Raw genomic sequence first — 21,151 nt, 5'->3', positions numbered from 1 at the left:
GAAACTTACCGTCAACTTATGATTGCCAACTTTTGCAAGCAACTTTTGCCACCAACTTTCTCAGAAAGTGACCATCAACTCTTTGGATTTACAACTTTTGCCATCAACTTTCTCAGAAAATGTCTCTCAACTATTGGAGGTACCAACTGTTGGCGGTCAACTTGGTGTCCAGTTGCGGCTGCAAGTTTCTCGTCAATTTCTCGCCAACTTGGCTATCAGGGTACCTTTTCCAATAGATAAAAATAAACTGTGGTACATTAGATTATCTATTACATAAACTGTATATAGGTTTACTAAATTTATAGATCTATCGTTAATAATGGTAACAACCTGTGTTAAATTTCATGAGTTTTAAGGTCTCGGCAATTCTAAACGAGTGCTGTATAGATTCAATCTCGATTGTCGCCTGTAGGTGGCACTTTCATAAAATTAAGCGGAAGTCTCAAATGACGATATTCTTGACATAATACTTATATTAAATATAAGTATTATGCACTGTGTTATTTACTGTCAACAATATGATAATAACAATAAACCCTGATAGCCAAGTTGGCGAGAAACTGACGAGAAACTTGCAGCCGCAACTGGTCTTCAAGTTGACCGCCAACAGTTGGTACCTCCAATAGTTGATAGACATTTTCTGAGAAAGTTGGTGGCAAAAGTTGTAAATCCAAAAAGTTGGCTTGCTGAAGCTGGTCCCCATCAATTTTGATTTTCACACTTTTTAATTTTTCAATGCTCCAATCGTTTGTTCGTCGTTTGTTCGTTAGTGTCCGTCGATTGTTGTTGTTTGTTCGTTTATTGTTTATTTATAATTAAATAATTGAATCTTCAACCTCAACTTAGCCCCCTTTAACTTATCGTCATTTCATTTCTTCCTGTTATCAATTAATTAATATTCATTTTCGTTTGTTCTTTCATAATCTTCGTTTGTTCGATCATAATAAACGTCTTATCGCCTTTTATTATCAATTTTAATTAATTAACATCTCATTACCAGTGTAGCTATGTCGCGCATGCGCATTAATACTTGTGACGCAGTGGGATTTCCTTCCAGATGCCCGGGAACATTTAAATTTAAGATTTATTACAAAAAAAAAGTGAATATCCAATCAAACAAAATATGAACTTTTAATTGTACTTGTCATTATGAAATTTATATAAAATAATCTATATTGATATTGTGAAAAATCTTAATATACATCATCAATCTGAATAGTTAGTAAATTAGTTATTAATTAATGGAAAATATAAGTGAAAATCTAATTTATCATGCTTTTCAGCGTACGTCTCTGCATTCAACGTGAGTGCATATATATTGTATTTATTTGTGAAAATTTTATGTCTGCAAATTTTTGGTTGTGTATGTGAAGATTTCCTGTGCATGCATATTTATATACGTTGAATGCAGAGACGTACGCTGAAAAGCATGATAAATAAGATTTTCACTTATATTTTCCATTAATTAATAACTATTTCAATATCTTGTTATGAAAATTTCGTCTTATTTAAAGTTGGTAACCTAATCGACTGTAGTTCCAAGGCTTTGCTGATTACCAAATTTTATTCCGAAATGAGTCAAAAAAATTTTTCGATCGTAAAGCAATTTCAGATGCTTCACATCATGAGTCGTGCAATAATAGTTAAAAAACGTCTTTATGATGTATAACTTTTGAATAAATAAAAAAGTAAATAATTTCGATTAATTTTAAATGAAAAAATTCTTAAACCGTGTTTTTAGTTTTTTAAAATATTTTTCTTTTAACTGCAAAACGGACAAATCCTCGCTTGGTTTTGCCAGTTGTGTTGTGTTGCCTCAAACACAAACTATGCATGGCTCAGTTCTCGAATTGCGATATGTTCCTTAGGTGCGATTCTAAGTTTTTTTTTTATATACCTCTTATATGATTTTAAATAAACAAATAATTAAATAATTTTGTTTAATTTTAAATAAAATGATTTTTAACCTTAATGTTTTAATTCGTTTCGATCTTTAAATCATGTTTTACTCAAAGAATATATACTTTACAAAAAGATATGAAATCCGAACAAAAACAGTTTCACTGTAAAAAACGCGCCAAGTCCACGTTCATAGAACTCAAATACATTTGAAACAAAATTTGATTCTTTACGAAAAGATGTGAAATAAAAAGTGATACTTTACAAAAAGACACGATATAAAGAAGTAACCAAGTAACGGTTATAATTCAAAAATTGAAGAAATTTTGTTGCAAATTTAACAATTGAAAAAAAAAATTTTTTAATCGTAGTTGGCGTGCGTCATTGAGTACCCCAAATTTTTTCAGGATTGATAAATGTAATTGTAATGTAAGCAAATTTATAAATAGGTGGACCTTTTAAATGCATAAATATAATTAATGAATTATTATTTCATAAAAGTTTCGCAAAACTGAATTGTGTATGGAGTAAGTCAAACAAATCTAAGAATAAGTTCGAAGAAACTTTAATTTCGTTTCAAATCCAATTTTACATTTTTGTTTTATTCAAATCTTCCCGCGGATAGGTCGAACTAAAGTACATCCAAATAGAACGACCTCTGTAAACAGTATTACCTAGCAGTCAGTGTGCAGCGCGACGAATAATTCGGACTAGTCATCAAGGCCATCAAAGCTGGTTTTAAAGAATAATGTCTTGTTCATGAAACCTTTTCATACCGATAACCAAAATTAATAGCATACAACTGATTAAATAAAAACGGTATTGAGAAATGGCTTGTGATTCATCCGAAAAAATTTGGGGTACTCAATGACGCACGCCAAGTACGATTAAAATTTTTTTTTTTTTTCAATTGTTAAATTTGCAACAAAATTTCTTCTAAAGTATCACTTTTTATTTCACATCTTTTTGAAAAGAATCAAATTTTGTTTCAAATAAATTTGAGTTCTATGAACGTGGACTTGGCGCGTTTTTTACAGTGAAACTGTTTTTGTTCGGATACTTGATATCTGTCATATGACGGTTTGTGACTTTGTGAAGCTAAATTAATCAGATATAAATTTACCGATTGCGCTCAAGTCGGACGATGAGATTACGACCCTGCGCTCAAGTCGGACATGGCTCAGGCAATTTCCGGGTCTCGCGCTCAACTCGGAATCACCTGATTTGTATAGACAATATGTAGACTTTATTGTCCCGATGTCTAGAGGTATATTTAGACAATGTTTTAGAACAAAACAAGTAATATTTTCATTAAGTACCTAATAAGACAACTCTTCTCAAATAATCTTATGAAATACAGTACTACTTTACAACTTTTTCATCGAAAAATATAATTAAGCTAAAATATGTATAAATTTGATTGCTTTATAATCAAATTAATAAAATATAAGAAATACAAAAGAACATATGAATTTTTGACATAGCCATGTATGGCTTGTACCGTAATATTTCATTGTACTCAATCAGACTCAACCAAATTTACACATAACTTTTACTCAAGAAAATACTCAAATTAACAAAATCGGGATACGTTCCACTTCACCCACCGATCATCCCTCTCATCTCCTTCAGATCCTGACGGGCGCCAGACGACTTTTATTTCCCCGGTAGCAGCAACCGGTCTAAACATACACGTTAATTAAAACTTAAAATCTAAATCCGTTGGAGATGAGAGACATGAGAGATGGTAGCGGCATGTCCTGGTGCGCTCAGTATGCTAGGTTGTGGAGAAAGGGTCGCGGTTCTTATTTTGTGGAAGAAGCCGATTAATTACATTAAAATAAAATTAAATAAAGGAAAGAAAACTAAACAAAACATCGTAAATATGACGCGGGAGCGACACTGAGGGCCCAAAAGACCCACGGTCTAGTCCTCTTAGTCCGTCAGACAAATAAATACCAGAATATAACATCGGGAACCTCTTGATGACGACGAATCTCAACACTCGATACACTTCCCCAAATAAATCTTAAAAATAAATAAATAATGCGGTAACTCAGAACGACAAGCCTCGCGGCAATCGGCTCCCAGAGCACTCTCCCCAAAGCCACAGGCTTCATGACGCCATCAACCAAGGGTAGCGGTCGAGGCATACCTCGGCGGCTCTTCGACTCACAACCACTCGTTCTAAAACCCCAAACTCGACTACTGGGTTTACTCGCACTCGACTAACTCTGAATTTCAACTCTCTCACTCGCCGGTATTCACACATCTGATTCACTCTAATCTCCCATTCCACTCGCACGCTCTACTTCTTTTCAGTCACTCTCGCTTCTCCATCCATTCTTCTCTCATCACATACAAGCCGTGGACTCACAGACTTTCTCGTAGTGTCGCTCCCCATGGTATCCAAAGTTAACGAACTTTTGGTTTCCTCGAGCATCGCAAACGAGGCCTGCCATCCCCAAATAAACGTAAACGTACCCCAGCTAACTCCGGGTACCAACACGAAGGGGCGGTGACATCTCAGTTCCTCCTCCGTGATAACCACGTCAACCCTGAAGGCTAAGCCTGGGCCTAGTTGACGTCACTGGTCGAGAGGCACGTTATCTTGGCCACTATCCACGACAAAGCTAGACATTCCTCGTTGAATCCACGCTCCATCACACAGACTCCAAACATACAACATACTGTACTCGTACTCTTACTCTCATACTCTCAACACACTTAAACTCACACTTACTCCACCTCTAATTCTACCTGTTCGGCAATGTAACGTCACAGGCTATATGTGCGCATCTGTAATCATGTATACTTATATACGGCACAAGTATGAACATGTATAATCATATCGCAAAAGTGGATATACTCAGACATTTTTATGGAAAGTCCGATAAACTCATACATGGTTGCCTTACATAAACATGAATGCACATATATGGCGCAAGTATGGCCATACATAAAGAGGTGACCAGTAGCCGTAGCATAAAACATGTTGAAAAAGAAGCTACATTTTTGACATATGATTATATTGATTCATATCCAGTATATGTATAATATTTTTGTCTAGGTTACTCAAATAATATTTTTTCTGACTATTACTATCTTAAAAGTGCACAGAATCACCTACTAAAATATATTAAGTTAGACAATTTGCTAATTAGAACGTCGATATATGTGATCATAGTATTGGTTACGAATCTTATTACACGCAATGTCATGAATCGCTTGGTCGGTTCCCAAAATTCATCTATGATCGCATACGGGTGAATAGTATATGTAGGAGAGAGCGAATGTTTAAGCTGAAGCTCCCAGAGTACCCCCAATATTTCACAACCTCGACCCGAAAACTGCTCAGTATGCACATGGACAAGGCCATGCACAGCGTGTTCTTTAAGCATGGCTTTAATCACTGTTCAGTATAATATCTCGGTTTAAAAAGAGTACAAACAACCGATACACAGGATCTCCTGTTTAAAATTGGCAAATTTAAGCTAGACTACTGCGTCAAGCTTGAGTCGCACCCATTGTTGGCATCCTTGAAGGGATGAAAGAATCTTTTGTTTCTGCGTTAACTGAAATACCAACTTGTTCGTCGCAAGTTGACTTTCTGGCATCGCGGATGCAGAAAGCTGTTATCCATGGATCCCTTCGTTTACTTAGTCAATAGAATTTGGCCTACTGTGCTTGCTAACCATATTGTTGATAGAGCATAGCAACAGTAATGGATAGCACTAAGGAACGGACCTCAGCAATCAGACTACTGGAGATCACTCCTTGGGGATTTAAACAAACAAGTAATAATAATAAATGCGTTAGCTATGCATTAGATTTTTTAAAATGAAACTTCTTTACGGCTTATAATAAATATAAGCTAAAAAAGTTTCACCTCTTCTGCGAGTACATACACTGTAAAAAGGGCGGTGTTAAAAATGGACTCATTTTAACTCCGCGCGGTGTTAAAATGAAAAAAAAAAATAATAAATTATATTATTAAGAAGAAATAAAATAATACCGGTGTAGGAGGCGTAATTCGGCGGTGTTAAAATACCGCTGTAAAAGCGGGGTAAACAGCGTCCGCTCAGAGTATTAACTTTGGAAAGCTCAAAAAAGGCAAAAAATATCTTCACACACACACACTCAAACACACTAGCGCAAACATTCAAACACACATGCACACACACTGTTTAACTGTAGTGATCGAGTAAGTAAAAATATTCCTACAGTAAAGTGTTTTAACACCGGGAAATTTTATTTAATACCAGTAAAGAATATTTATACTGGCGGAGACGTTATCTTCACGCCGCTTTCGGTGTTGAAATTTAACACCGCAAATTTTAACACCTACATCGCTTCGACATACCCCGGTTATTTTTTACATTATATATACTGATACACCGATTTTTTCAAAATTTAATCAAAAATTAATATACTTCATGTCCATGATTATTTATTGTTAGTATTAATGTTAATGGGTATTTTTATTTAATATACTCTTATGCTATAATTTTATCAGGGTACATATTATTACGGAATAACTTATTGCCACAATTACTTTACGATAGTAGCCCATTGAGACAGTAACCGTATGAAATTATAAAATAATAAAATAAAATTAACTCACTGAAATACTGCTCTTTCATTGAATTTTTGAGTGTAAGACCAAAATGCAACTGATCCGTCTGTACTTGTTGATACCAAGTAATTGATACCATTGCATATAATAGGACAAAAATTAACAGAAGTTATCATGCCCGAATGTCCACATAAAACTGCAATCTGAAAAAAAAAAACATTATTTTTATAAATTTAGATATTATCCTAATTATTAGAAAAATATTTTTATCCAAATATCTGTTACTTTATTAGCAGAACCTATATTTTGCATACTTTAAAATAGTATACTGCAAACCTAAGGAGTGAAAACAAAAATCGCAACCCGGATACCTATTTCCCCACCTATCCATAGGCAAGGGTAACAAATATGACTTTTACCGAATTTATGTTCCAGATTCAAACCCAGACTGATCACGCGCGACTTTATGACGCTCAGCCATGGCGGCTTATTGGAAATCATGTTTTTAATAAACTTTTAAGTTATTCATCGATGTTTGGCATCTTGAATATTAATTTATCCAACTAAATAATAAAATTTAAATATTTAATAGTTTATAGAAGTAACTTTCGAAAAAATTAATATATTTTTTACTTTTATTACTATCAACAAGAAATTTCATTTTGTTAAAAAAACAAATTTTTTTCTAATTTGTAATTATATCTTCCTTCAATTTCTTTTTTTTTTATTTAACTAAATAATTTTTTTCTAAAAGTTTTTAATTGTAATAAATTTGAGAAGGTATCAACTAAATAGGAGAAATATTTTTAGCCTCAAGTAAATGATGCTTCAAGAAATTGATTAACAAAGTGAATCAATAGTTTTCCTAAAATAAGAACCATCAATTTAATTTTAGAAAAAAATTACTTATTTTGAGTATTTATGGAAACAAGAAAAATAATTACTTTATATTAATTTTTTTTCTCTCAGTGTAGTAGTTTTTCTGTGAATATATTAGCATACTTCAATCATTTGCTAAAAATAAACTATTTTAAAAAATTTATACTAACTGGTGACATTGTTTGGAAACACCAAATTCGTAAAATTCTATCTAAGCTTCCGGCCGCTAAAAGAGTGTTGTCAAAATTCACAGCTATGTCCATTATTTCTGATGAAGCTCCTCGGAATGTAGCAAACAAGCGACCATCGATTGCACTCCATACTTTGACAAGTAAATCATCGGCCCCAGTTATGATGTATTTACCTGTTCGATCATATAGAACACAGTAAACAGCTGAAAGATGACCTAGAGTATGGCGGTACAGTTGTAGTTTAGAATAAAATTTAGGTGGAATTGCCTCTCGTCGATTCAATGATCCAGTATTTTCTCGGCCTTGAAGAACCCGAACTGTTTAATAAAAAAAAAAAAAAAAAAGTTGTAATATTTACTACTACACATTCGTATTCAGTTTGTAATCAATAAATACAATAAAAACTAACCAACATTGTCGGATACTAAATTCCCAGTTTGTTCAAAATAAGGCTTTCTTCCTGATCTGCCGGAGTATGTCACAACGCTATGACATTCTTTTAAAATATCTGAATATAAATTAATAGATTAATTACAGATTTAATTATTAAATGCATATTAAAAAAAAATACCAGAATATATGAAATTATAAAATATACAGCAACAAATAAAATGACCACGACAGAATTAAACTGATGAATCACATAATTAGTAAAAGTTAATCTAAAATGATACATTTAAGAGGAGACAATAAGGGAAAAAAAAAAAATAAAATAAAAAAAGTGAGAACTATTAACAGTGATTGTTCATTTGCTTCGAAATTTTTCCAAGAAAGGTATAACAAGGACATTGAAATGATATCCCTAATATTGATGATAAATCGTGCAGCTTGTAAATTTTAGGATCCAATAGTTTTTTTTTTTGGTTCTTATCGATAACAGCAGAAAGGGTAAGTTTAAGTATTTCTGCGGATTGTAGGTCTAACTATAAAAATATATTTTAAAGATACACTATAAGATATTGGCTTGATTTTTTTTTTAAATCAATTGTTTACTATTCTAAAACTTGTGGAAAAATTAAAAGTATGATTTAATGTAAATTTAATTAAATAATCAGCATTTAAAAAACTTCAATTGTTAATATTAATGCGGACCTTAAAGTGACTTGTGACGATTAATGTCAAACAATTACTGCTGGTAATGTAATTACTGTGCGATTATTACTGAGGAATCGGATAAAACAAAAATCACTCTGATTAAAAACTCCGATTGAATCTGATTGATAAATTCTAATCGATTTCAATCAGAGAAATGATCGATAAAATAGTATATTAAGCACCCGGGGAGGAAAGTAGAACAATGAAACCCGCGTAATATTGTAACCCGAGCCGAAGGCGAGGGTGAAAATTACGCAGGTTGCAATGTCCTACTACACGGAAAAAGAATTCTAATTAAATTTTCAATAATAATATCGTAATTTGTCCTATTGAATATTGTAGTGGTGGACTAGACTTTCAAAATCATAATTTTTACGATGTAGCGTCGGAAATTTCATTTAAGAAGTAATACCTCAGACAAATAATACGAAGTCTTAAGCTTTTTAATGTAAATTACGATGTGAATATCGTAAAGTTGGAAGAGAAATTTAAAATAAAAGAATAAAATAATAATCGTTCAGACGTTGGATTCGAACCCAAGTACTTTCGAGTGCGAAGTGTCCGACGCCTTGGACCACTTGGCCACCGAAGAGCCTACACTTTAGATAGCTTTTAAGGTCCATATAAACGATTTGAATAAACAGAAGTCACGAGAGCGCCTCTTACGGAGGACGCAGTTATTATTTAAAAATTACGATGTAACAAGCAGGTATACGACTCAGCCATAAGCGACCCTACTAAAAATAAAACTCTACCCAATTGAAGTCAGCCGAATCATACCTACCTAGAAAATTCCCGCTCCAATAAAAAAAACTACCATCTCAAAATCTCTACCAATGAAAATATCTACCATAATATAATTACAACCAGAAAAAAACACCACCAAGGCATTTATGGATAAAACTCGACCGTTGGAAATCTCTACCTTTAACTTTAGAATGTATATTTTACAGACAATAAATTTATTTTTAATTGATTGGGAATTATTTGGGAAGATTTAGGGATATGGCTCTATTATTCAGAACTAATTAATTAATGAGCAATTAGCATTCGGGATTTTTAAACTAAAACGTTTCATAACTTTCTTCCCAAATAGTTTACTATTAGCTAACGAAAAAGTCGTGTTAATTATATTTTCTGAAATGCGCACTAAACGCTCAAACAATATTAAATAATTATCCACTAATTAATCAATGCTGAATAATAAAATTATACTCCTAAATCTCCCTAAATGATTCCTAATTAATTAAAAATAAATTTATTGTCTGTAAAATATACATTCTAAAGTTAATGGTTGGGATTTCAAACGGGTAGAGTTTATTCATAAATGCAACTTGGTAGTGTTTTTTTTCTGGTAGTGATTATATCATGGTTGATATTTTCATTAGTAGATTTTTTTATGGGAGCGGAAATTTTCTAGGTAGGTATGATTCGGCTGACTTCGATTGGGTAGAGCTTTATTTTTGGTAGAATCACTTATGGCTGAGTCGTATATCTGCCGATGTAACATCGTAATTTTTATAACTTCCATCGTATTATTCGTATAATTTAAAAAATAAAATAGCAATTGTCATTTTTTTTTTTAATAATATATTTTTTGTTCCGTCGATAATGGAAGTCTGATGTTAATTGTCATCTTATTAACGTAAAATTCCAAAACATTTAAAAGAGTCACCACCTGGCGGTACGTAATTTAAATTCACCACCACGTCGAGTCGCACCGCAAACGCGCGCGCTCATTATAGCTTCGGTTTCGCTATGTCTCATCGTCGCACTTATGCCTTCAGCATCTCTCTGTCGCACGGTTGTCTGATTTTTCCGTTTGGTCGAACCAACGCACCGGTGTCACCGCGTTTTTCTGCACCAGTTGACTACGAGTCTTATTACCGAGCGCACACACTGTGAGCATTTTGGCTATAATTCTCAAGCTAACAATTCTAATTTCATTAAATAAATTAATTATCTGTTATAATTTAACTGCATCGTAAAGAGATAAGTATTCCTTGACATCATCCAGGTATTAATTGGACTTATTTCATAAAAATTAACCCATATTTTTGTCAATCTCAAATTCCCGTGGTTACTGCGTCGTATTTAAAACAAGTCGGAACCTGTTACGCGTGGGTCCTACCCATTCAACCCGGGATTCCTTTCGTGTTTCATTGATTAGTCAATTTAATTGTGTTCGGCATTTAATATTAATATTAATATTAATATTGGATGACAACAATACAATTAACAGTGACTAGTTAATAATTATACATCATTCATTATTATTAAACATTCAGTATATCTTGAGGTGAAATTTCCCGCGTTCGTCATTATTATCATTGTTAATAAATATTCATCCGTGATCAATTACTTAAGTTCAGTATACATTTAAGTAACGGCCTAGTCGCCAACTAATAATCGGTCAATTCCAATTGATCAGATTCAATTAACTGCAGTAAATATTCGTCTCTGTCACGAACATAATTAAGTAATCTAATTCAATAGATTTGATCTAGACATCATTCCATTCAACGACTAGTCGCATCATATTGTCCATCGGCAATAACATTGAATTTCCAACTTCTGCAAGCTAACTGCAAGCTATCAGCATTCTGCGCGATTCGAATCGTAAGACCGATCTGATCCGTCGGTAATCTCGCCTCTGCGCATACATATATTCGAAGCTTTCATCAATTAAACGGTCTCTAGTACCAAGTACTATCCAATTGTTCCCCAGCGGACAATTGGAATTTCTTGCTTATATACAGACGTGTATATCTTGCATATAATTCTTACAACGCAATACGACGATCCAGCATCGCGTAATACCTAACTGTATACGTTCATACATACATCTAACACGCATACACTCATACATATACGTTGTTCTTGTGTCAATTGTTCAACGAGTTATCATCATTCTTCTGATATCAATATTTTCATACCGTTCATTGTAACTTCTTCAAAGGGTTTTATGCCGTAGTGCTTTCCCTAACTTTTTGGGTCCAAATATATTCTTCAATTTGATACCCAATCACGACTTTTATTTAATACTACCCAATTCACCCATTCATCCTCCTTATAAATTAACTTAAACTAGAATACTAATTCAATTTTATTTTCAGATCATTTAGATAATTAATAAATAAGTTAAACAATAGAAAAAAGGGGATTAATTTCCCACTAACATTTTTTAAATTATTGAAATTCCTTTAACTCGGAAACTAAGGACTTTAGCGGCTTGACTTATAGGGCTTTTTTTGAAGGGAATAAAATTTCCTATAAAATTCCCATTTACATTTTTGGTGTACATTCATTGGTTTACGTTCTGCAAGCCAATAAAGGTCAATTTGATACGAAAAATGACTTCCTCAGCGGACATCAGTGAAACAGCTGGAATTACAGCTAAGATACTATGGGCACTTTTGAAGAACACCAAATGCCCTACAATTTGCGGCTAAAACCGCGTCGATATCATAAAACGCAGCTGAGTATTAGAAAGTTAAAAAAAAAAGTAATTTAATTTACGCGTATTTTAAATGGAAAATCTTGGAAATCAAATGGAAAGTACTTAGGATTGGAATTAAGAGCTCAAACTTGGCAGGAATTTTAGTTTTAGCATAAAAAACAATATTTTGCTTGATGAGCAATAAAAAAATACTTTCGCCGGAAACGAAGCACTCTAATATATATATATATATATATATATATATATATATATATATATATATATATATATACATACATATATATAAATTAAGGTGACGCAAAAAAATCCACTATCAGATATATCATCTTACCTTCCTTCGTTCGTAGAAGTGACTGCCCACCAGCTCCAAGTAGAGATATAGCAACCGGGACACAAGAAGGTACATCTCGTTCGAGCATTGAGTGAATTCTTGCACATATTTGTAATAAATAATTCGAATGGATGTGCGGATAACTTTTTTTCTGCAAAAATACAAGGTGATGAAAATTTTGTTCTGAATAAAGTACAGTAGAACCTCGTTATAAGACTAAGCGTTATAAGACTCTCCCCCTAAATTTGTTAAAACTCACTCTGAACGCTCCCCCCAACAACAACTCAATAAAAGTTTCGCGCCGAAACCTCGATATAAGACTAACGACCAGTACGACTAAAATCGAGATAAAATGTATATACATAAAAATTGTAGATTAAATAATTTATTTTCATAAAGAATACTTAAAATTCGTGGTATCACATAATTAGGTAGATTTCTTTAGAAATCGGCCTATTGTAATGGGTCTCATGATCGAATTATCAAAGAATTTTGCCACCATATATCTTATTTTACCTAGTAGAGTCAAAAAATACCATCAACTTAAAAGTTTATATATGTATGTATATACATGTTATATATATAATATAACGCGCCTTGTCACCACGATAGTGCCCGCAATTCTCAACGGATTTTAATGAAATTTTATACACTTATTTATTGGACGATTACCTTGATCAAATTCGAAGATGAGCCCAATCGGTCGATTAGTTTGGAAGTTGTGGGTGTTTAAAATTTTTTCTGATTTTCATAAAAATGAATTTTCTGACTTTATCCTAAAATAACTTTTGAACCGAAAATGATAACTAAATTCTGTAAAAAAGTATTTTAAAATTTAAACGATTAGCTTTAATTTTCGATGTAATACTTGATTTTTTGAAACATCTTTTCTAACAATTTGATGATATCGAAAATTTCACAAAAAATAAAAAAAAGCTTATTTTTGCAGCTTAGTCTTCTAATAACTTCTAACTGATAAGACATAACCCTTTTCCTTGAAATTCATGTTTAAGCTTACAAAATAAGTATTAATTACACTATTGTAGCTTTATTGTATTTACATAAGAAATCTACCTTTCCATTACGGGTAAGGCTGGATGGCTCTTTTAATTAATAAAAAAGAACGACAAAATGCTGCTTATTTATGATTATATATGAAGTATAATCACTGTTCAACAGAGTAGAGTTGAACTGAATACATAAATAAAACGCAAAACGGCGATAATCTTATAGTGAGGTTTGGGTGCAAACGCTGTTAAGCACAATAAGGGGATACCTCAATTCTATGAATTTTTTCCCCTACAGCCCCGAGCTAGTCTTGTAACGAGGACCTACTATACAGAAGTATAACTTCAACACAAGAGATTGTCATGGCTAATGTAAATAAAACAAATCAATCTGACTAACGGTCGATCTACTGTCTTCAAGCTCAAATAACCCGAAAACAGAATTAAAAATATTATTTTAATCTTTTCACTTACAAAAAGATAATCACAAGATTTGCACTTTTTAAAGTAACCCTATGACAGAAAATCATGTGGGGTTGCATGAGAACCTATAGGAATCGATATAGGAAAATATAGATTTATTTAAGAATCCATAGGAATTGATATAGGAGTGTATAGATTTATATAAGAATCCATGTAGGAAACCATGGGTATCTGGATTCCCATATGCGAATCCATGTAGGAAACCATGTGTATCTGGATTCCCATATACGAATCCAAGTAGGAAACTGTGGGTATCGGATTTCCATATACGAACTTGACATAGGAATGAATACATGGATTTCTTTGTAAAAAATTCATGTATGAATCTGGGTTTCACTATAAGTAATTTCTATAGAATCCAGGGTATCTGGATTTCTATATCTATCGTCTATTGATACCTGTATATAAATGAGAGAACAGGTTAATATTCCTATAGGAAACCATATTGGAATCTATCCGAAAACTCCATGTGGGAACCCACATAGGAATCTAGGCTGGATTCGCATATGGATTTTTTTGATAGGAAAATTAATAGTATATTGTGCGATAAGTGCGGCAAGTTGTCCATTGCTCGCAAGCTGGGCGCGAGGACGAAGTGAGTACGTCTATTCGTTCGAGTGGGTGATTGACAATACTGAATTCTGCATACTTTTCTTTATTATTAATGCGGCCTAAATACTATCCTAGTGTATGCTTTTCTTATTCAGCAAATAGGTGTTTGACTGTTCGACTGCATTGAAAATCGATATTGTCCATTATAGTTTACAATATTTGACAAAAAAAAACATTAAATTATTAATTAATTTTCTTTTTATTATGTGAAATTAGTGTTGTCCACAAATTTTCGACATATATCTACCTACTTATTTGGCCGAAGGTGTCCGAACGAATCCGAAAGTATCTAAAATTGTCTGAATATGAGTATAGTCTCATCAGAATACTGAAAGCTTCAAGATACTTTTCATAAACTTAACTTAGAAATGACTGATAGATGACCGATAGATCACTGACTGAAAACTGACGAATAACCAATTTCAAATAGTCAAAATTTATAAGCTTGAGTATTAGTAAGTTCAAAGTTGTAGTGAAGGAACTAGGAAAGCTGGGATTGGCTCGCTGGTACCGATATAAAGTTGTTGCCCGACACGATTTTGGTAGGAATTTCAATTTATTCCACTTACTACTATCTATCAAGCAACACTAAACTACGATGAAGGACGTAAGCGACGAAGTGATCTACTGGGCAACGGAACACATTATCTCTAACTAGCGTAGCAGCAGTTACTCGGGATCCCTTCCACCAAATATAGATGAAGCCGTCACTTTGCTTTGTAATTCGATAGAGGAGGATATTCCTATCATGGATCGTTTTTTAAATCATAGAACGACGAAAACCAAGCACCGTGCACGTCATATTAAATGGTGACCGTTCAGAATATCCATAATAAAATTATCCAACACAAAAATATCCAATGCAATAATATCCATTGAAAAAATTATCCGTTTATGTAGAAAATTAATGACTGATGGATATTTTTTCCACTGGATATTTTTACATTGGATATTCTGGCCTAGAACCTATTAAATATCCTTTATCTTTAGGTCATCGCATTATCACACGATCGATAACGTTGGCCATGTTAATAGAGGATTCCCTAGTTAACCTCTTTCCTTGACGATCACTACTTCTCAGGGCCAAACTCAACGGCCCTTTTCAGGGCCACTAATTGTTTCAATACGTTCATTACTCTCAAGTAATTCCTATCATCCACAAGTTACAAAACCTATTCTCATTTATATAATAAAAAGGAAATATTTTTCATTCTCTACATACATTTCATGTTTATATCAATAAAGATACTGTTATTGTAGATCAAACATTCTCGGAAATATCACTGTTAATTAGTACAATTGTCATTTTTGGTTTACTAATAATTTTTTGTTACAGTACAACAGGCTCTCTACTTCACGTTATTCAGTCAAACTTATAAGAGTAGTCGAAAAATTTTGTCATGAATATCCATAAAATTGTATCAAATTTTATGAACCATCAGGAAATTTTATAAAATTCTACTAATTTCATCGAAACTCCGCAGTCAGTGATTATTTTTCAGAAAAGTATCAGAACGCGAAAAAACAAATCTCTTCGGATTTTACGTATTAATATAATGGATGAGGGTATTACAAAGATGGGTTAATTTTGTTTCTTATTGATAAAAAACATAAAACCGGCGACTGCTGGGCTCGAGCCTAAGGTGGCTCGATTCAAAGTCCTTGCTGCTGTCCATCGCGCCAACTTACGATCGTGATCTCAGATTAATAATCAGTATGTTTATTAGGGTTTCGAAAGTAAAATTTTTTTTTTTTCGGAATCAGGTTAAAATGTTTAATTTCAATATGAAAATACGACTATGAAATCTAGAGCTTTTAATATTAACAATAAGAGGTTTCCTGATTTTTATAATTAGCTAACAATACGTCGCCGGAAAAATTTGCAGCACATTATAGTAGGTATTTGAATGCTCTACAAAAAAGCTCATTTGTTAAAATCTATAAAGTTAACCATTTTAAAGTAATAGCCGCAGAAAAAGTAAAGTACACGGAAAGAACGAGATTGGACTGGGTACAATGTCGGATTGTACTGAGCTCCATCTGTTGTGACAAAAATTTCACGTTGGAGCTGGTAAGCGACATTTAACTGACAACAATGTAAGATAAGACTCAGTACAATCTTACATTTAAAACTTTAATGCAGCTAAAAGTTTGGTTAATTTCAGGCGGAGTTTTGAACCATGCCACTAGTGATCAATGTAATTATTTATAGTCATCCCGATGAAAGCTTGGGATTTTTTTCTCACCAGTTCTTTCTTTCACCACTATTATATTATAATGAGTATATGCAAAGCCACTAAAACTAACATTTAAAGAGTGGGGAAAGAAACCGTGATAAGAAAAAAATTTCAAGCTTTCGTCGGAATGGCTATAAATCAATATAATTTGTATGTAACATTAAATAACTTTGGTTCACGATTAATTGAATTATTAATTAATAAATTAATATTTAAAAATTATTGTCATGATATAAATAATATACATATATTTGTTATTTTTATTTTTCTTATTTTTCAACTATTTGTTTAAAATACTTTTATTCTCTTAAGAAAAAGCAAGTATTATTATTGATTATTATAATATATTAATTGATTATTATAATAATAGTCTAAGAGCCAGTGAGCGGATGCCTGTATGTATTTGACCAAACCTGGGTTTTTGCTCATCGAGGCCCCTATACCTACCGTACATGAGGTGGGGACTCACTAAACCCAAAGTGGTGGTCGCGGCGTGTGCGCAAGTAAGATAGGTGTCAATTTTTGGCAAATTTTGAATGCATTTGACCACGTCTGCCGTTTTGAAATTTCAAAATATATCATTATTATTAACGAAAAATAATAATGGCAGACCGTTATCGCGCGTTTAACATTGTGGCAGACAGTTTTCAAAATGCTAAAAAAAAAATTTTTTTTGAAAGTAATTGACCAGATCTGCCATTAATACATTTTATTTATTACAGTCGTAAAAACTTATATCGATTACGGAAGACGTATTCATTATGTACACACATCAGCAGATAACAAAATTTGAGATATTACCCGGTCAAATGTCTATGTATTACGAGAGCTGTTTTAGATCAATAAAATTTACTTATGATTCACTTAATCACTGAATTTATCGAAATTAACATTTTTTATGTAGTATGTATGGGGGAGGGTGAGGCAGAGCGGCCTCCTATGCCGATTATTATTATTGTGGCTTTCAACTATCAGATCACTTTACTTTTCTCCTATTTCAAACAAAATTATAGATATATTGCCGAAATTCTGAAAAACTTTTTTATTTTTGTGGGACAGAGAGGATTCTCTCCAAAAAATGATAATTTTTTTTTTGTTTTTATCATTAAGAATGTATATCTTTCTCTTGACAACTATTTTTGGTTTTATATTACTCAAAGGAAATTTTTTAAGGTGTGATAAATCGTTTCCCTCAATTAGCTTAATTACTGATTGTTACTGTATAAAAAAAAAAACAATTCTGTATTTCTTATTTGTTATTGTTTTAAACCCGAAAAACATGTTTTTTGATTTTTCAGATTACACATCATTTTGCATTATTTGAAAAATTTTAACAATTAAAACATAAATTATTAATTTCGAATATTTGTAGTGGCCAAATTAGCCCCAGTTATAGAGAATCAGCCAAAAAATGCATGTATATATGAAATTTTTCAACATTTGACGATAAAAAATTGAAAGAATTATTTTTTCACAATTTTTGGCTGGTTCATTTTGCCCCGAGTGTCATGCGTATGGCTAAAAATACGCAAATATATCCGATGTATAGTAATGAGACGAAAAAAAAAATTTTTCTTCTTGATCAAAATTTCAGGGGAACCGCTCTGCCCCACCCTCCCTTACTAAGCTTTAAAAGTTCGACGATAAAAAAAGGAGATACACTGGTCACAAAAATTAAGGGATATAGGAAAAAAAATTCCAAATTTTTGAGTGATTTTCAACATACTGTAACTCGGTAGGAAATGGCCGTAGAGTAAAAATAAAAAAAGCAAATTGTAGCTTCAATTTTCTAGTTTTCAGATCTAAACTTTAAATTTTTTCATCATGCACGGTCCCCCAATTTTTTTTTTTTATCGGTTGCATTAGTACATCCAAACGAACACACAGACAGGCACATGTAGCCGGTAAAAAACGTCTGGGCGTCGGTTGGCCCTGTGGGCCAGCCCCAAAACTTCCCGCTGTTTTCGAGCTCAAGGAGCTCAAAAACATTAGTGCGGATGTATTTTCGAGCTCTTAGGGCTCGAAAATGCTATTACATGCGGTTATTTTTTTTATGATCTTTTCAAGCTCTAACAAATTACGTTTTATGCTGAAGTTTGAAAATTTAAGAATCGAAAATCATTGATAAAGAAGCGATTTTAAAAATTTAATTTCCGATTATGTTTAATAAAATCAGTGTATTGAGGCAGAAATCAATGTCAGGGATCAAAATTAAGATTTAATTAAGTTTTGACTTGTGTCAGAAACAATGAAATATGAAATATCCGAGAAAAATATTAAAAATTTCATTTTTTGAATTTTTTTGTTGATAATATGATTTAAACTAAAAAACGAGTTAGATGACATTATATGATGATCGAAAAAAACCATAAAGAGGAATGGTTGGTACGATTTTACACATAGACATATTCAAGTACATTATATTATGATTTATCCGGAAAAATAACATAAAATGTTATTTTTTTAATTTTTTCAACGCCGATCTCTTTTGAATTTATTAACCGATTTTGACGTTTGAGCTAGCAATCGGCGCGTTTCATTGAATTTTAGAGCTGATTAAAATTTGAAATCGATTAGTTTAGCTGTTTCGAAGATATTTGGAAAAAGCCGTTTTTTACCATTTCTTTCTCCAATGATATGTCGTGAACGAATGAACCGATTTTGATGATTAAGGCAGCAATCGACGTATTTTATTAAGTTCTAGAGCTGATCAGATTTTGAAATTGTTTGGTTGAGTAATGTCAAAGATATTCGCAAATAACTGTTTTTTACCATTTATTTCTCCCGCGATATCTCTCGAACAAATCAACCGATTGAGATGGCTAAGGCGGCAATCAACGCGTTGCATCAAATTTTAGAGCTGATTAGATTTTGAAGTCGATCGTTCAAGTCGTTAATGAGAAATCACTAAAAAACTAAAAAAAAGTTTTTGCAGTAATTTGCATATATTTTCGAGTCTACTTGATCAAATGATCTGAAATTTTCAGGAAAGTTTATGGCCAACAAGCTCTTTCGATTGCCGTCTTAATCATCCAAATCGATTCATTACTTAAAAAGTTACAAAGAGTTTACACACACACACACACACACACACACACACACACGCGCGCGCGCGCACACACACACACACACACACACACACCCGCGGACATTATTCTTAAAATAGTCAGAATAGCTCTCCGGGAAAAACGAACTATATATGGTCATATATAGATCACATATGTCCATATATGGGGCATATATGACGATACATGGGAATATATACACGGAACGAAAATTCTAGCAAAATTTATGACGTTAATATCGTAATCGTGGACTAGACTTTTATTAGCGTCAATTTTAAAATATCTTATTTTAAAATTTACTATGTGGGTTACATTTTCTACTATTTAAGATCGTTATTCTAACAAATACTTTTATGATTTAAAATTACTCAAAAAATTACAATTTAACATCGTAAAAAAAAAAAAAATAAATAAAAATTACAATTTAAAAACTATATTTATTTCTATATTTATCTTTCTATGTACTTTTGAATAAAATAAATTTTATAGTGCTGCCTCTGTTATAATACGATGTAAGCTATAAAAATTACGATATTGTATCGTAATTTTTAAAAATTAACTTTGTCCTCCGCAAGAGGCGCTCTGATGTTTGTTCAAATCATTTATATGGACCTTAAAATCTATCTAAAGTGTAGACTCTTCGGTGGCCGAGTGGACCAAGGCATCGGACACTTTGCACTCGAAAGTACTTCGGTTCGAATCCAACGTCCGAACGATTATTATTTTATTCTTTTATTTTAAATTTCTTTTCAAATTTTACGATATTCACATCGTAATTTACATTAAAGAGCTTAAGACTTCTTATCATTTGTCTGAAGTATTATTTCTTGAAAAAAATTTCCAACGCTACATCGTAAAAATTACGATTTTGAAAGTCTAGTATACTACTACAATAATCAATAGGACAAATTACGATATTATTATCGTAAATTTAATTAGAATTGTTTTTCCGTGTACTTTCAATTTCACTGTTTTTTGGGATTTCACAGTAAAACTGTCAGAGTTTTATAAAAAAAATGGGCTTAAATTTTTCCGTTAAACATCAATTTTATCGTTAATTGATACTAATTAGTAGTTTATTCCTGTAATAATTGAAAAATTGTACAACTTTTAATCATTTTTCAGTAAAAAAAACTAGCTTTAAATTCACTTTCTGTTTTAATTATTGTGAAATATTAAAATAGTTTTTACCATCATATCTGCACCAACAGTTTGAATTCCTGTTCTAATTAGCGGTAAAAAAGTCGTTTGTGTCTTATGAAAAAACAAATGATAAAAATCAGCGCTATTCTTCCCACAATTAGAGGCAGAAATTT

At 32.4% G+C, this 21,151-nt stretch overlaps 1 protein-coding gene across 6 annotated transcripts in view; it reads right to left on the bottom strand.

Moving 5' to 3' along the window:
* Positions 1–21,151, bottom strand: part of LOC103577772 (bromodomain and WD repeat-containing protein 3) — a 90,972-nt gene that overhangs the window by 44,777 nt on the left and 25,044 nt on the right. For all 6 annotated transcript variants that reach the window (XM_053739555.1, XM_053739689.1, XM_053739652.1 and 3 more), the window contains exons 6-9: positions 12,432–12,582; positions 7,955–8,053; positions 7,525–7,862; positions 6,524–6,678 (exon numbers count right to left, since the gene is read on the bottom strand). In XM_053739555.1, the coding sequence (XP_053595530.1) occupies positions 6,524–6,678; positions 7,525–7,862; positions 7,955–8,053; positions 12,432–12,582 (743 nt within the window). The remainder of the gene's footprint in view (positions 1–6,523; positions 6,679–7,524; positions 7,863–7,954; positions 8,054–12,431; positions 12,583–21,151) is intronic.

The sequence above is a fragment of the Microplitis demolitor genome, chromosome 1 (genome assembly GCF_026212275.2).
Source record: "Microplitis demolitor isolate Queensland-Clemson2020A chromosome 1, iyMicDemo2.1a, whole genome shotgun sequence".
In the NCBI taxonomy this organism is placed as follows: Eukaryota; Metazoa; Arthropoda; class Insecta; order Hymenoptera; family Braconidae; genus Microplitis; species Microplitis demolitor.
This window is presented reverse-complemented; position numbering and strand designations above follow the sequence as displayed.